Source organism: Bos grunniens, chromosome 28, assembly GCF_055505025.1.
Source record: "Bos grunniens cultivar Pamir isolate PY7600 chromosome 28, Bosgru_T2T1.0, whole genome shotgun sequence".
Classification (NCBI taxonomy): domain Eukaryota; kingdom Metazoa; phylum Chordata; class Mammalia; order Artiodactyla; family Bovidae; genus Bos; species Bos grunniens.
The window spans coordinates 2,908,811-2,925,808 of NC_141192.1; the positions used below are offsets into that span (position 1 = coordinate 2,908,811).

At 53.4% G+C, this 16,998-nt stretch overlaps 1 protein-coding gene across 4 annotated transcripts in view; it reads right to left on the reverse strand.

Annotated features, from left to right (window-relative positions):
- Positions 1 to 257: 257 nt before the first annotated feature.
- The window catches only part of WDFY4 (WDFY family member 4), a 249,821-nt gene continuing 233,080 nt past the window's right edge, over positions 258 to 16,998 (reverse strand). For 3 of the 4 annotated variants that reach the window (XM_086381616.1, XM_086381619.1, XM_086381620.1), the window contains 8 exons: positions 16,013 to 16,160; positions 14,705 to 14,889; positions 13,631 to 13,789; positions 9,380 to 9,559; positions 7,409 to 7,591; positions 5,335 to 5,422; positions 1,733 to 1,844; positions 258 to 726 (listed from right to left, as the gene is read on the reverse strand). In XM_086381616.1, coding sequence (XP_086237742.1) covers positions 660 to 726; positions 1,733 to 1,844; positions 5,335 to 5,422; positions 7,409 to 7,591; positions 9,380 to 9,559; positions 13,631 to 13,789; positions 14,705 to 14,889; positions 16,013 to 16,160 — 1,122 coding nt within the window. In that variant the 3' untranslated portion in view covers positions 258 to 659. The remainder of the gene's footprint in view (positions 727 to 1,732; positions 1,845 to 5,334; positions 5,423 to 7,408; positions 7,592 to 9,379; positions 9,560 to 13,630; positions 13,790 to 14,704; positions 14,890 to 16,012; positions 16,161 to 16,998) is intronic. The other variant, XM_086381617.1, reaches the window with a different exon arrangement.

A 16,998-nucleotide genomic window follows, 5' to 3' on the forward strand; every position in this document is an offset into this window, starting at 1 on the left:
GCGCTGGGCAGCCACCGTGTCTGTGTTCTGAGCCCAGTCCTGGAAGCGGGCCTCCTGAATGTGCTCTCTTGCTCCCAAGGTCCCCTGCACACAGAGCGAGGGCACAAGAGGAGCAGATCCTACTGAGGGAAATGCAGGGCTGAAAAGCACTCCAGAAGTGGGCTGTGCGTCCCTGAGGCCGTTCTGCCTTTTTAAGTGTGGAGCCACAAATACCTCGGTGCGAAAGGCTGGCAGTTTTAAATTCAAGAGCCCTCTTGTATCTGGAAAATAGTTGTTTTAATAAAATAACAATACCATATTCCCCATTAGTTTCCAGTAAGCCACCCAATGTTTTTTCAGTGCAAGAAGCCCTTTGAAAGGTGAGTCATGTGTAATTGCGAGTGCTGGTTGGCACCCTTGAGCCAGTTTCCAGCATGCTGCTTACGGGTCCTGATGCACACGTGTATCTGCTTTATTGATGTGTATCCTGTGTAATCCAAGGCCAAAGTTCAGGGTATGGAGCTTCAGCGGCCTGTGGCCTCCTCTTTGGGACCCCATTGGAAGGGAGGCCTTGGGAGTTTCTTTTGCATCCCAGGCACTGCGTCTGAGCCCTCCACTTGGTACTGCTGCCTGTTGGGGCACATGGCTGCCGTGCCAGAGCCTCCACCGGCTCCTGTCTCCTACCCCTCTGCAGACCAGCAGAATATTCTTCCCTTCTCATCGCCGACCAGGAGTTTGGTCTGGTTTCTTGGGAAAAGAAAAAATAAAGAGGAGTATTAAAGCAGACCTGTGCACCCTGCTTATCCCAGACTGCATGCAGGACATTACAACATGGGGGAGGGGGTTCAGGCCAGGACCCGAGGAGAGCCTGCTCCTGGCCTCCACCTGAAGCAGGGGAGAGTCTTATGACCCAGGGCGAGCTCTGACCTAGGAGGGTTATGGCTTTGGAAGCACTGAGGGGATGCACCCAGGCACTGAGGCTCTGGGGAGCAGGGCAAGACCCTGACATTTTCCCTCCAGCGTCTTTGGGTGGATCTCCTGTCCTTTGAGCTATGCAGCCAGGCTGGGAGGCAGAAGGAAGGGCAAGTTCTTCAGCAAAGAATGAGGGCTCAGGGCCTTCTGTCCCTTCCCATACGCCCCACCCTAAGCCACCCCACCTCAGTCTGGCCTTCCCACCACAGCAGAACTCGGGTGCCCCACTCCAGGGCAGGAGGGGAGAAGGACAGGGCTCCTGAAGATCTGGTCCCCTGAGACTAACTCGCCTAGTGTGTAGGACAGACTAATGATTCTAAGTTCTACCATCGAGTAATTGTAAAGAATAAAACAATGCTGCCAAGGGTAGTATCTGACACCCATCCATTCCATGTTGGCTTCAAGCCCTTGAAAGGCATTTTTGTAATGCAGGATAACCACCATACCAAACGTTACAATCATCAAGGGACCTCAGGGAAAAAGTCCCTCTTTAGGATAAAATTACAAGTCAATATACTTTTACCTTCTGGATTTCTTTATGAATTCGTAGATATTCAATAGAGTGAGAGGGACAAAGAGGCAGCAAGAATATGTGTGTTAAGAACCATTTCCTGGGCCCTGCATGGCCATCTTGCTACTGTACATGCTGGGGCCCCCTGGGTTCCTGGGTCCCTGGAGTGAGGCCGCCTCCCAGGGCCCAGAGTCCGGAGGGGAACAGCCAGGGCTTCCTAGGGGCGGCACAGCGCCCTCTGCTGGAGGCTGGGCGCAGCCAGCTGGTTACCTGGACACGGCCAGAGCTGTCACTGCAGAGTTGGCCTTGCTGGGTTTCCCTGTCAAAGCCACGCTGACGTCCAGCTCTCTGCAAAGGGCAAGATTCTTCTCCCACCGGTGAACTATGAGGAACGTGCAAGAGGACAGTTAGAAAACCCGAGCGGTTTCACACACACGCGTGTATACATCCACACGCAGGGCCGCAAACACACACACATATATTTATATTTGCGGTCAGCAACTTGTTAAATTGAGGGGAAAATATATTTAATCTTGGCCTGTGCTGTTGCAAAAAGGGCCGCCCCAATTTAATCTGCAGGCTGTGGCGGTTACATGTGCTGACGCGCTGCGGTGTCCGTTGTGCACCAAATTGGATTTGTGTATTATTGCTTTCTAAATTGCATGCCTAGTTCAGCAAAATTGTTCATCAGTGTTTACTGGCTTTATGCTTAATAAGATACTCCACAATACCTTGCTGCCAGGATGTAACGCAGCCTGTAATTGCCTAGTAAAAATAAATTACATAAAGTCGGCATTATCAACTTACCTAAATCCGCTCACGCCATGACCAATAATTAAATGCTGAGAATGTTTGTTTTCAAAAAATAGAGCTCAATGATTGCTATTTCACTCATTTTAATGACTGTATTTGGGGACAGACGGTAGTTCCTTCGTGGAGGGTGAGGTGGAGCGACCTCAGTTGGGTCCGCCACCGTGAGGTCGCTTGGGTGCCGTCAGGGCGGTAGCGACGCGCTGTCCCGGCTGACCCGCTGGCACACGGCTCTGTGCTCCAGAAAATGCATGCATGTGTCGTGTTTGTGCATGAGTTCCCAAACCAAGCTTTTCCCACGGACTTTTTGTGTACCGGATTGAGACCAAATCTACTGAGTGATTCCTAAAATAAACTGAACTCAACTGGGTTGGTCTTGGCTGCAAATGACAAATGAATTCCAGGCAGAAATTAGATGGCATCTGCGCACAAATGCAGCAACCCCCATATCCTCAGTACCCTCAGAGAACTCCTTTCTTGCCTCTCACGGTATTCAAGGAATGCAGTAACAGACACACCAAGAGACACGCGCACGTATCTGTGTGTCAGCCGAGGACTAGTCCCCTTCCAGCAAAACGGTTCTAGGTAGTATTCGGAGCACAGCGAGCCCTGCAGTTGCGCAGGTCCACAAGCCTGCACGTGGATTTGCTGACTCTAAGCAGTGGTCTGGCCTGACTTTCACGAATATGTCTGTGCCCTTGGGTCATTTCATCCGAAGCCTCCTTTGAACTGTGACCACAAGCAGAGCAATCAATTCTTCTTGGCAGTGGTGACCTCAGGCTGGTCAGGACAGACAGCAGATGGACATGGGCCTGAGGCTCCCGTCCGCCCGACACCATCAGGTAAGTCCCCTCGTGCCATCGGCCGGTGTGTTAGGGGAGAAGTCTCCTAGTAATCCGAGAAAATGATAATCATGGCCTGCATTTTGTTGAGGAGATCTTTGTCTATGGGATTAGTTTTCTGTCATCTGCTTCCTACAAGTTAGGATGCACAGGAAGTACCTCTATTGACAGAGAGGGAAACTGAGGACCGGAGAGGTTGCAGGAGACAGAGCTGGGTTTAGAACTTTGTTTCCTGATTTTCATCTTGCTTCTCATCTCACTAGACCCCCTTCCCAATGAGCACAACCTTCTCGATCCTGAGTGGAAACCGCAAATCCATTGGCACTTCCAGAACCAGTGGAACGGCTCTGAGATGCCCTTCGTTCATCTGTCCCTTCATCCATTACCTACCCACGCAGCTAACACTCTGGCTCAGACACCCACTTACCAACCATGGGCTGAGCTAATGCCTTTAGCTTATCAGAGCTCAGTAGCTTCAGAAGTGGTCAGCTGAGCCCGAGATTAAGGTGGCGTGCTCTCACGCTGGTATGCCACAGAACACGTCATGAGCAGGGGGAGAATAAGAACTCTGTTCTAGCTCTCCTCCAAATGGGTGGGGGCTGGGGAGAGAGTTTGGCCTCTGTCCTCCAAAGAACTGTGAGCTCCTAAGAATGCACAGGACTCTTTTTACACTGTGATGGGCTGATTCATTGTGGTCCCAAAGGACCCTAGAGACCTTAGGACCAGTGAACTGAATCCCAGGGGCTGTAGAGTCTTGTGAGGTCACCATTCTGGGTCAGTCTATGTTCCTGACAAGGGTATCGTCTGATGGCATTATGTTGAAGGAAGGGATTCCCATGTAGATTCCAGGACCTAGCAGGGGCTCAGCCAATGCCCGTGTCTGCTTGTGTGGACGAAGAATCCATGAATCCGTGACTAAATGAATCGAGGAGGTATGGAGCACATTTTAGAAATGAACTAAAAATCGCTATTCCCTGCAGAAGACAAGTCTCCACAATCCGGAAAGTTCTCTCTAGTGGATGATCATGGGTCCCGGGATGCAGAAAGAACCAGAAGAACCCATGATGACAAGAGAGAGGCCACGCAGGACTCCCAGGAGTGAGGTTTGTCTGCGTTCATCCTGGAGGGATGGTCTGGCCCTGGCCAAGGAGCTTGCTCTGGGAGTGGGCGTATCTACTCTGGGGCAGAAATGAGAGCTATGGTGGTAATGGCTTCGGGCCACTTTAGGCCAGTTGCTGAACTGCTCCATGCCTCAGGCCCCTTCTCACCCAGGCATCATCGTAGTATTGTCTTCATGGGGTTGCCGTGAGAAATAAGAGAACACACGGAGGGGTGAATGGTGGAAACTGCTCCCAGTCAGCTCTGTCCCTCCCAGCTCTGTGAAGGTGGCCCTGGTGGCGCTGATGTCAGAGGCCACGGTGACAGAAGTGAGGTCAGATTATCTTACTCCAGGCCCAAATGCTACACCCCAAAGAGGGCTCTGCTGCAGAGCGGCGGCTCTTGAGCGGCGGCTCTTTTACTCTGCTGATACTGGCAGTCACCCGGGGGCTTGTTAGATATGGGAACTCTATCCTTCTCCAATCTTTTCCTTGAGGTTAGGACCCACATCTAAATGTTCCATGAGCCTCCTGGGCCATGCTGATGCAAACCACCCTCAGACCTACTTTGAGGAACTTGCCGTGGAGAGTAGGGGCTGCTGAGTCAGGGACAACAGGGCAGACTGAGGCCGATGGAGCCACTTCCTCGCCCCGGGACGCAGCAAAGCCATCCCTGCTTCTGTCTGCAGCCTGGCAGTCCAGGCCAGTGGCCAGTTGGATGGACCCAGGTCCTGGGCTGGGGAGTTTAGCATTTAAGAGTCACCCAGGAAGATGGATAGCATCAAACCAAGCTCGGCTGGGTGTGGCCCCTTCTGGAGCTCGGCAGCCCCGACAACCACCACCAGCACTGTTCAGAGGCCCGAGGAGCATCCCAGAGCCAGCTGGTCCCTGAAGGGTGAGGCTGGGCCTCAGTGGGGCTTCTCAACATGGATTCATGCTCCACCACCAGCTCACAGAAAACTGTGCTCCTGACCTGAGATCTGTCAACAACCCAAGAAACTCACTGTCTTCCCTGGTCTCTGTAGGCCTGGCTGGAGCTGCAGCTCTCGGCAGAGGAGAGAAGAGGGGAGGGAGGGCTGAGCGAGGCAAGGGTGCCCCCGGGAACCAGGAGCATAGTAGTTACCTCTGGGGCTTGGAGATGATGGAGCCCATGGCTCCTCTGGCGCTGCCTGCCCGGGAACGGACATCTTCACATCTTCAGTCTTCCAGATCTGCCCAGAACAGAGAACATGCCGTGGGCTGGGGCAATGAACCTGTCCGCAGGCTCGGGGCCATCCTTTCCTCCACACCTGGGGGACCCTGACAGGAGGGGGCATGGCCCCATTTCACTTCTGATGTTAACATATTCTCAGCATAAAAGCCTGCTTAGGCTTCAGTTTGCCTGCAGGCAAGTTTGGCTGCCGTAGACGGGATGAGTTCCCTCCCCACCCCTGGGTCGCAGGGCACCTTCCCCGACCTCTTACCTGCAGGGACGAGACTCAGCAGTCAGCTCATTGTCATTTTACTTAGCTAGTGCCCGCTTTGCCTGCCACCATTCCCAGAGGCCTCCTTACACCCAGCAGCACGACTTCCCGTCCTCTCCGTATGGTGCCAGATCTGTGGCGAGCGCCCTGAGGCTGACCACACACGGCATCTCACTTGCTGAGCCTGGACTTTCTTTCCCCGCAGGACAATGAGCAGCCTCCTGTGCAGGCTGCTGTGAGCGCAGCACCGGGTCTAGCCCAGCGCTGGGCCGCCCCGGGAGCTCAGTTAGCGCGCTGAGTGGACAAGAGCGGAGTGCCTGAAGACTCGCGCTCCTGCTCTTGGGGCCCACGAAGGAGGTGCAGCTGCCCCCAGCCAGCCGGGCTCCTCTGACTGACCCACAGGGCAGACTGCGGCCCACCCTGCCCTGACCCTCGTGATCTCCTTGTGTTTTAGCCAGCCCAGGATGCCCTTCCCTCGGCAGAGACCCTGTGCTCCTCCAGCCCACAGACGAGGCCCTGCAAGGGGACTTCCCAGCAGGCTCTCCTCGGTGTCATCTCTGCCGTCCACGCACCCTGACCCCTTAGCCTGCATGGCCTTCTCTGTACGCCCTGACTTCTCACCCTCAGGGCTCAGCTGAAACGCCACCTCCTCTTCTGGAAATAAATCCACTCTCCACTTGGCCCCCCACCCTGTTATTCATTCTGCTTCCTGAAGCATCACTCTCTGATGATTCTCAGACTTTGGGAATGGAGGGTCCTGGAGGATAGGGCTGCGTTTCAGCCCTGCTGGCTGGCCCACGGTGAGCTTTCACAAATGCGTATAGAATTCAAAGAGCATTTTCTTGAATACCTCGAGGCATGCAACTGACACTTCCTTTCAAAAATTGTGGAATTCAGATGGCAGTTTCTTGAGTAAAGCTCTTAATCATCCCTCATCTTATTTATTCCTCCCTCCTCGCTGTCAGTCTCAGAAACGTCACCTGCGTTTTGCTCCTCCCACACTATCCCTCCCACCCCAACGTTTCTCCTTTACTGTCTTCTTGGTTTCCTGATGGTTTCTCTCCCCACGGCCTTCCTCAGAGCATGCATGGCGCTCTTTGATTATCCCACTCTTAGCATGAGACACATATGGACACTTCCTGTTTGTCTTTGTTTTCTAGCATGTGACATCTTGAGGACAAGGACTCGCTTATCATTAACCTCTGGATCCCTTATGTGTGAGGTGCTTGGGACACAGCCAGAGTTCAGTGGATGTTAGGTGGGTGGATAGCTGGAGGGACAAATAAGTGGACAGATGAGTAGATGGAAGGGTGAATGCAGGAATGAAAGAATGGGTGGATGAAAGGAATAGTGGATGGACAGCAGTAGAGAGAGAGCTAAGCAGCTGGAGATGGGTGGATGGATTATTGGACGGATGGATAGACCAGTGGGTGAATGGATGAAAGGACGGCCCATACGTCCCTTGTCAGTGATGAATTATCTTCTGATGCATTTGGCCATTCAGCTTTTATAACATGACAGTAAGTATTTTTTAATTGTTGAAGTATATGTTATATAAAATTTTATGTATTATATTAATATTAAAAAAACCCTTGCCTTTGCCCTCACATGCTGCAGGGACCTGGTCTGGAATGTTTAAATGCAGTCTGCAGATTTGACCCTTAGAAGAAGTGGACAGAATGGAGATGAACACATTTCTTGTAGCATGCCCTATTCCACCCAAGGCACACCTACCCGGACCATGCCATCCCGACTCCCAGTGATGATGACATGGCTTGTGTCCCACGCTGGCCCCTCCACCACGTAGCAGCAGGTGATGGCTCCTTCTGGGCCCCAGGCCGTGGTAATGCTGGCCAGTGGCTGTCCGTTGACATCCCACAGGGACAAGTGGGCTCCCGCACAGGAGACGATGGTGCCCTGCAGCAGTGAGACGGGGCTTCACTTCAGGTTGAGATCACTGCCTGTCCATCTGTCCAGTCACTCAGTTTGCACACCCAAGCACCCTCCACCGGCCGTCTTCTGAAGACTAACCAAGGCACTCTCAGGCCTCCTAAGACATCCACTTCTGCCCGGTGACTCAGGCCTGCTGTGCTTCCACACAGCGGCACATTCCTGGTTCTTCTCATACTGAAATCCGGCACTGGGTACTGCTTTCGCCAGCACAAACTGACTGGCTCACCCTTTGGACTCCTCCCACAGCACTCTCCCCAGCAGCCTACTGACTGGCATAAAAGACCCAGCCAGGGTATCATCCCAGGCCTGGACACGGGGTCTACACCTGGCTGGCCGGCCCCACCCCTGTGAAGCAGCTTTGGACGACCCCTGGTGGGGGCAGGGAACAGGGGCTTGAATGACTGCATGTATTCATAACGTAGGGTAAGGTCTCCTCGGAGGAATTTCGGAGGAGAAATTTCCTCACTGCATCTCCTGAAATGTTTACGTCTGAGTGTTCGTGCCTTAACTCCTTGTCTATTTTGTGTCCAGTAGAGTTGTGGTCACTGTCACCAAGGACCCACCAAGGACGCCAAGAGCCATCTGGGGCTCTGCCTTGAACCTTGCCCTGACCACAGGAGGGATGTCGGGAGCTCCACGCCCTCTGCAGTGCCCGGGGCTGAGCGCCATCATGTCCCTTTTGGAACTGTTTGGTGGAGTCTGCCTGAGGCCCATGTCTGATATATCTCTGCTCAGCACCCAGCCAGCACTTTGGAACTCAGTCAGCTCCAGGACAAGGTGAGTCAAACAAGCTGTTGTCCTGATGTCGGTCTTCTCTAAGGGCCGGGGACATCATTCCTTATGAGTTTATTTTCTTCCATACCAGAACTTGGTGCTTTCCCTGTTACATCCACCCATTCATCCCTTCAGCAACATCCATCCGTCTACCCACCCACCCTCCATCTGTCCACACGTTCATCCCTCCAGCTGCCCACCCACCCATCCATCCATCCTCTTTTTCCCCATCTAATGTTCTTCCTGGATTGAAGCCCACTTGGAGCATCACTTTCAGCCGCAGTTAGCAGCAGAAGTCTCCTCCATGGCCTCTTTCTCCTCCTGTGATACAACTGCTCAGCCTACCCGTGCTCCAGGCCCCTCAGCTTTCCTATCAGCAGATGCAGAGCCTCAGAAAACCCCACACCCTATGATGAGGCTTCCAGTGCAGAAGCTCCACACTGGTATACACACACGTATATACGTTATACACAGTGTATATGCATGTACTGTCTACACATATTCTCACACACACACACACACACACACACACGTGGCAGGCTTCCTGACAGGCCTGTCTTTGGTAGCCAGTGTGCAGGGACAAGCAGACGTGTTTCCTGACTTGGAGACCAGAGGTGCTCGCCAAGCTCACGCTGATTCGCAGTCAACTGGCTGGATCAGTCAATCAAACCCAGAAGACCCCTCACCAAAGCCAACTTCCTTCCCCAGCTCCCCGATGCTCATGTCAGAACAGACACCTCCCACCAGCCCACCTCCTTGAGGGAAAAAAATAAAGAAGCAAAACATAAAATCAAGACCAAAATTGAGATTGTTGATGGCACCACTCTGCCTGTGTAGAGAATATCCCACATATCTGGGGCCTCTATACACTCTGGGGTGGTCTTTGCCCCCGGGTTTTCTCAGGCGACTGTCCACCATGTCACCATGAAGAATCATAGACATGTTGAGGATACAGACATTGAGAAAGAGGAGGCTCACCGAGACGTCGCTGATGGCAACAGCAGATACGCCGTCCCTGTGGGCGGGCAGGCGGGCTACATGGGTGAGGTGGTCCAGGTCCCACAGGATGCACGTGCGGTCTTGCGAGCCACTCACCAGGAGGCTGAAGGTGACTGATGCTGCCAGGCACGTGACAGCCTGCGTGTGTCCGTACAAGGCCTAGGGACAGGGGGTGAAAGTGCAGGTTATGAGAGCGGCCCTTGATCCAGTCACTCCGGAGATACTCCACGCTCCCTTTTCCTGTTGGGCCCCAGATGCGAGAACAGAGATTCAGAGTGATCCAGTGACTGCAGCATTTGTCGGGTGTGTGTGTGTGAGTCTGTGTGTGTGCGCGTGTGTATTCACGGGTGTGTGGCTGGCTTCTCAGAACCATTCCTTTCCAGGGTTGAAATCCAGAGGGGGAGAGTCAGTAGTCCTTTTTATCACACTCAGACGGAGACCCAGCAGCTCCCTCGTGCTCTCTGCCCCCCATGTTGTCTTGCAATCTGAAGTGGCTGCTGGTCTGCCGTGTGTGGTATCCCAACCAGTGGCTCAAGAATCATCTGGGAACTTGTCAGAAACGCATATTCTTGGGCCCCTCCTAGGTCTACTGAATCAGAAACTCTGGGAGTGGGGCCCCCAAACCTGGGTGTTCACAAGCTGTCCGGAGAATTTCATGCATGCTCAAATTTGATCATCACACTAAGGGAACCTCAGAAACACGTGTGCTGGGAGAAGGCGGGGAAGTCAGGTCATAGTTTAAAAGGTTTGACTTTTCAAGTCCAAAGGATCCACGTTCATATCCAGTCTGGCTGCCCAGCAGCTGGTGACTCGGGGCCTCAGTCCTGGCTCTCAGGTTGGCCTAGGAGGATAGTGGCTTGGCTGATGGATAGTTATGTGTCCCGACCTGGCCAGAGGCCTTGCTTCGCACAGACATGTTCCTGGGGGACTAGGGATGCCTCCCAGGCACACTGGGATCCCTGGCCTGCTGCTGCTGGCTGTGGTGTGGTTTCCATTACAGCTGCCAGGCCAGCCTGGCGTGAGAGCTGGCATGCACACACATGCCTGCTGTCCTCTGCAATCAGCCTGAGAAGTGCAGAGTTGGCTCTCTGAAGCCTGACTCTCCCCTCATCTGGCGGTAAAGCTCCACCCTCAGGACTGTCTGCCACTCACTCATTGAGTCAATGAGGTTGAGCATCATGTTTCAAAGTGGTCACTTGGCCTGGTCACAATAATTACAAGTTCAGCTGCAGATTCCCATCTGTGCTCCATGGATCCTAACATGGCACCAATCTGATGGATGTGACCCATGGAAGAAGGCTGGGGTCACCTCAGGGGCTACTTGCTGCTGCTAAGTTGCTTCAGTCATGTCCGACTCTGTGCGACCCCACAGACAGCAGCCCACCAGCCTTCCCCGTCCCTGGGATTCTCCAGGCAAGAACACTGGAGTGGGTTGCCATTTCCTTCTCCAATGCATCAAAGTGAAAAGTGAAAGTGAAGTCACTTGCTCAGTCGTGTCCGACTCTTAGCGACCCCATGGACTGTAGCCCACCAGGCTCCTCTGTCCATGGGATTTTCCAGGCAAGAGTACTGGAGTGGGGTGCCATTTTAGGGAAGTGAAAACTGTCTGAAAGAAGAGAGGAAAGCAGAGGGCTTGACAGGAGCTTTCTGGTGGTTTTCCCAGAATGAACTCTGCCTAATGGCTAAGTTCTGACTTCCGGGGACAGGACAACTCCAGAGCGTGCAGGCTGGGGACCCAGGTATGAAGATGGGGGATGCAGAGACATCGGCTGGGAGCCCAGTGCCTGTGTGAGCTGTCTGTTACTGGAGTGGGGCCTCTGCTTTCTTGGGGGAAGCGTGGGAGAGGCAGGGACCACCGTGTGCGTGGGCACTGCCCACCTCTGTAAGCCTCTCACCAGCCTGGAAGCTAAAGCGCCTGGAGGCAGTCAGCACCACTCCCTATTTGGGAAGGCCTGGGGAAAAAATGAAGGAGGACAGCAATTTTAAACGTTCTCCATTGGCTCTTCTGTTCTCAGAATAATACCTCTCATCATGGCCAATTAAAATAGCTCCACTATATCACCTTATACCTAACTAAAGTAGCAAAAAATAAAATACAAACCTCTGAAAATAATTCCCTGTTCTGGATATGTTGTGGTGAAATGGGCATTCTTGATTGCGGTGGCACTGTGAAACTGCAGAGCCATTATAGAAAGCATTATGTCACTGTTCTGTAATTCTGCTTCTTGAAATTTGCTATAAGGAAATGATTAATCAGAAGCAAACAGCAATCTAAGATGTTTTCTGCAGCACTATTTAAAATAGTTAAAATTGGAAGCAATGTAATTGTCTAGTTTTGGAAGAAACGGTTTATTAAGCTGTGGTACATTGACATGAAACAATTGAAATGTAATTTTATGGAGATGGAATAAAATGGAACAATTGAAATGTAAATTATAGAAACTGTAGAAAAGCGGAAACAATTTGATAGGCTGGGTGAAAATGGAATCAACGTATCTACACGATGATCAGAAGGATGTAAATATGTATATCTGGGGATCAGAGCATGTAAGGATGAACATTTTTATATGGATTATAGATAATCATTTGACTTTGAAATATGTCTTTCATGTTGTAATATTCAGAAATAAAATACTTAAAAAAACTGTTAATGAAACTATTTAATGATGACTTCTCTGTCTACAAGTCTATAAGTAAGGGAGGGACCCCTTTCTCTGAGGGATCCCCAAGGCTGTGTTAGCCTCTTTGGGTAAATGATAAAGTACTTTATTTCACTTAGGAAATAAGAGCATGTGGGATTCCCCCACCTTTTTGTCTTGATTTATAGCTAGGAGAGGATGATGAATTACATTTTATACTGTCGATACTGGGGCTTTTACACTGCATCTTCACCACTAACCAGGACCTTGGAAGGGCAATGGAGGGGGGTCACTTCCCTGGCTCCCCAAGGTGTCTTTGGGATTGGGCTGGATCCCCTCATCCCTGGAGTGATGCCTGGGAGAGGTGGATTCTCCATCCCCATAACAGGTGCACAGTCTCTTCACGCAGGTCAGGAAAGTGAAGATGTGAAAAGACAGAAGGCTCTAAGCCTGGCTTGGGAGGACTTCCCTGGAGAGTCTGGGTGAAGGCAGCCCATACTCGACCTGCACAGCTGCCTCCCGGTAGGTGCCATGGTCTCTGCAGGACTAACCAGCTCCCTCAGCACTGACCCTCGAATTCCCTCACCTCACGTTTGTTGAATGTCCACTGCTATGTACCATGCATGTGCTGGGGGTGGTGCCAGGGAATAAGGGCAGGCTCTGGGGAGACCCACTGATTAGTAAAGCATCCAGAGAAACCCAGCATCATTTCGAGTGTAACATGTCCAGTTTGGGAAATCTGGTCAGTGGCAAGCCTCGTATGGTTAACATTTTTTTTTTTTTGGTCACTTTGGGGCTGTATGGATCACTAAAACACAGATGGAAACATGAATTGCATTTGGAGATGGAAGTGTCTCCTAGAGATATTCTCCAGCAACTTCAAGTGTATGCAGGGGAAAGCACAAGGCTTAGAGTCAGATTTAAATGCAAGTCTGGCCTTTCCGAGCCTCACATTTCTCATCTGAAAGTGGCACTAAGGGTACCTGCTTCCCAAGATTACAGTTAACATGCAGAACCTTAAGTGAGCGGTCAGTTTCACTCTGTTTCTTATTCCTGGCAGCTGTGGTTTGCGAGGTAAGACTGGACGAGCTTTCTGCCTCCTGGTCTCTTGCTCCTGTGTCTGCCACAATCACCCCTATTTGGAGACAGTCTTTTACTTTCTGACTCTATGCTCTTGGACAAGGCACTTAACTTCTTTGATTTGGTTTTTCACCAGTGAAGTGGGGATGATAATGATTCCTATGACAGGGCAAAATGAGGAGGTAAAATGAGGCTGTTCACGTAAGGTGCCTGTGAAGAATGCTAAAAAACATCTCCCAGTGCAAAGGCTCCCGATTTCCTGGCCCTGCTGTGTAGGTAGCGTCTCTCGCTGAGGCGCAGGTGTCCGTGGAAGCACCAGCCCTGTGTGCTCGTCAAATCCACCCGAAGACACGAAACTGCCCATGAATGACATGGACCCGTGTGCCCTCTGCGCTCTCAGCTCCCCAGAGAGGCAGAGCTCTCAGCGCTTGGGAGCTGGAGCATGTAGACACCGAACCTGCCAGAGGTGCTACACCTCCCCTGAGCCAACACCCCTGTGGAGGTTCCGTACCTGCTTGAGGCGCAGGCCTGTGGCGCGGCCTTTGGTCATGCTGAGCTCCCAAACACACACCACGGCGCTGGTCCCGGCGGTGATGATGGTCGTGGGGGATGGGCATGCAGCACACAGACAGCGGCCCCAGGCAGCCAAGTTCTCAAATGTCACCAAGATCTGCGGGAGATGAGGCAAGCGAGATGAACACTGGCGCCAGAGCCTGCACCGGGCAGGGAGCTGGCACAAGGCGACGGGGGGATGCGGGCAGATCTGGCTGCTTCCACCGGCCTGATTGTGTGCTGTGGAAACCGAGGGTCAGGCCATTTGTTCAAGAGAAGCCCTGGTGACAGGCTGCCCGGGTATGTCTCCAGAGAGCGCCTACACCCAAGGAACAGGTGGGAAGAGGCAAGTAAGCAGGAGGGTTTGGGGACACAGCAGACATGCCCTGTGAGCTTGGGAAAAGCAGAGCCCACTTTCAGGAGGTGGGGACATCTGGGGCCAGTTTTGCTGGCTGCCTCCTGCAGGGGGGTGGGGGAAGGCTAGGGAGGGGAGGGAAAGCTCGGTAAGCAGGGAATTCATGCCACGTGCTAAGGGGGGAGCGGAGCAAGGGCAGAAAACAGGGCCAGAGGCCACGTCAAGAAGGTAGAGAGGAGCGGATGGCCTCGCACAGGCGTGGAGGACCAGTAGCCCAGTGGCCTGCTCCTGGCGGCCTGCAGAATGTTCAGTTTGTGCCCTCTGAGTCTGAGCCAGAGGAGGGGCCAGAGGGGCCCCTAAGACTTTCCACCCAAACTGAGTAACCACCTGGGCCTTCTCAATGCAGCCAAGTGACCAGCCAGCAGCAGAGACACTGCGGACGTGGCAGCATGTCCACTTACAAGCTCGACCCCTGGTAACACGGGGGGAGGCTTAGCCCACCGGGCTCTTGGCATGGTCGCTCAAACCCTCTCATCCCCAGGCTGGGGGCGCGGGCACGTGGAGGAAGTGGGGGTGTGGGCAGCTGTGGCTGCTTTGGCCCGCCGGTCTCCCGACCACCTCTGCCGCAGCCAGCAGCAGGCCGAGGCCCTGGGGCCACCCGCCCCCGGCGCCACTCGCCTTGTCAGAGCCGTAGCTGCCCAGGCAGCAGCTGAAGTCGTCAAAGCCCCAGCTGAAGGTCCTGCTCCAGTGTGGGGGCAGCAGCATCTTGTTTGTCTCCACGGCCAGGATGGTCTTCTCCGTAGGAACGATGTGGCCGATGGCTCCTTTGGGGGATTCCGAGCCTAGGGAGAAGAGGTACATATCTGCTCCCCAGTCAGTAGGGAGGAGCTTGTTTGTCAAAGGACGATACCTGCTTTAGCTGGGCCCAGAGAGGAGCCGGCAGAGCCCACCCAGCCGGGCAGGAGCCTCTCCTTGTCCTGGTCCCTTCCTCCTGGGCCTCCCTCTAGGGGCCATGTTACCTCTGGCCCCAAGCTGGGTCCCCGGGCCCTGGGTCTCTCCCCAGACTTAACACATACATGAAGTGTGGGCCATGCAGGTCTTTAGTGTCTCTTATGGGCTGATGCCAAGGGAAGAGGAACCGAGGCTGGCAGGGCAGACCGCACAAAGCCAGAGGAGCCGGGGGCGGGGCTCTGTCCTTCCCCACCTTCCAGGCATCAGGTCTAGCAAGGCTGGGGGTGCCAAGGACACTGCTCTTGGATTCAAGAGAGAAAACCCTGACAAGTCTGGCCTTATACTCCTTGGGGCCAGAAAGCTGTTCCAGGTAGGCTTCCCCAGAGCAGTGAGGCCCCAGGGTGGACGTCATACACACCCAGTTCCTCCAGGGGCAGGGCTGGGACCTGCCCGGGGGCCGTCGGCCTCAGGCGCCTGCCCCTAGCTGGTGGCTGCAGGCCCACCTGGGTGGTAGGAGCAACAGCGACTGCGGGCCCCAGAGTGGGGGCTACCATCTTGAGCTGTTTCTTCTAATAGTTTCCCTTTTTCTTTATAAATTCTCTGCAGGCCCATCCATCTGGGCATCAACACAGAATTCTTTAATAGCAGCCATTTGAGTACTGCAAAGAGCAAACCCCTTTAGCGGCCCTTCTTACTTTCATTTTTCTGGAGGTGAGGAGGGGTCTGTGTGTGTGTGTGTGTGTGTGTGTGTGTGTGTGTCTGTGTGTATTGATAGGGGTGTGTGCACATGAAAGAGACAGGAGTGTTTGTCTCAACAGACAGGTGGGTCTTCAGAAGTCAGGCTGTAACAGAGGTGGCCCCAGACACTTCCAGAGCAGAGGCCTCCCCAGACTCCTGATGCGACTGGAGACACAGTTGGGCAGTCAGACCCCAAGCCTCTGCCCCAGCCTGCACCCCTGAACCTCCAGAAGAACACCAGTCATTGAGGGACAGCTCCAGGACAGGACACCACCCAAAGCAGGACCAGGAGCTCACCTTTGACAGTGACCTGGGAGGGCCTCAGCGACTGCAGGCTGTACAAGAAGGGCTGCGGGTGCCCGGGCAGGCTGGCAGGCGTGGAGATGTCCTTGCCAGGGGAAGGCTTCCCTGCGGCAGTCCGGGCCGGATGGGGTTTAGTAAAGAGCTGCAGAGAGAGGCAAGCAGACAGACACGTGCCGTGCCGGTCGTTAGAACAGATGGACAGAGGGGAGCCGTCCTTGGGCAGTCCCAGCTGTGCCTCTGCCCTGGGCGCTGCTGGGGCTGAGCTTGCTCCTGACCGAGGTGAGCTGAAACAGAATCATCTGGTTCACCCTTTGGATGTTGCAGGAGAGGGGACTGGGGCTCAGTCAGGGGCGGCTACTTTCTCAAGGCCATGGTGCAGGGCTGGCAGAGAACTCTCTTGGAAGCCAAATCCGTCCTCTTCTCCAAGCTGCTTGAGCAAGTCATGAGCCCCCTGAGGAGCCTCTGGTCCCCAGCTGGGAGAGCTACCTTTCCTGCCAAAGGGTCAGAATGACCCTCTTTCCTCCCTAGCTCATGTCTCTCTTCATTTGCTTGAGCTATTTCTCATATTTTCTCTTTTTCGTTATAAATCCTCTGCAGGCCCATCCATCTGGGCATCAACACAGAGTTCTTTAATAGCAACCATTCAAGTATTCTTAAGAGCACAGGCAAACCCCATTAGCGGCCTTATTTTCATTTTTCTTAGAGCTCTCAAATTGTCCTTAATGCCAAACTTTTGCATAACTGGACACAGTCTGAAGTGCAAGGCCAGGCTGCCTGGCAGAATCCTCGGTGCTGGGCTTGAGAATGCAGCTGAGGCCTGCTCCAGCTCTCCACCCTCACTCCCTGACTGGGCTCGTGCTAGGCTGGTTTCTTCAGCCAGCAGCACAGAGTTCTGCTTCCAGATGGAAACATCCGTGGCGCGCCATGATGGGGGTGGAACTGGCCATGGCTGGGCTCAAGGACGGAGGTGGGGCTCAGCA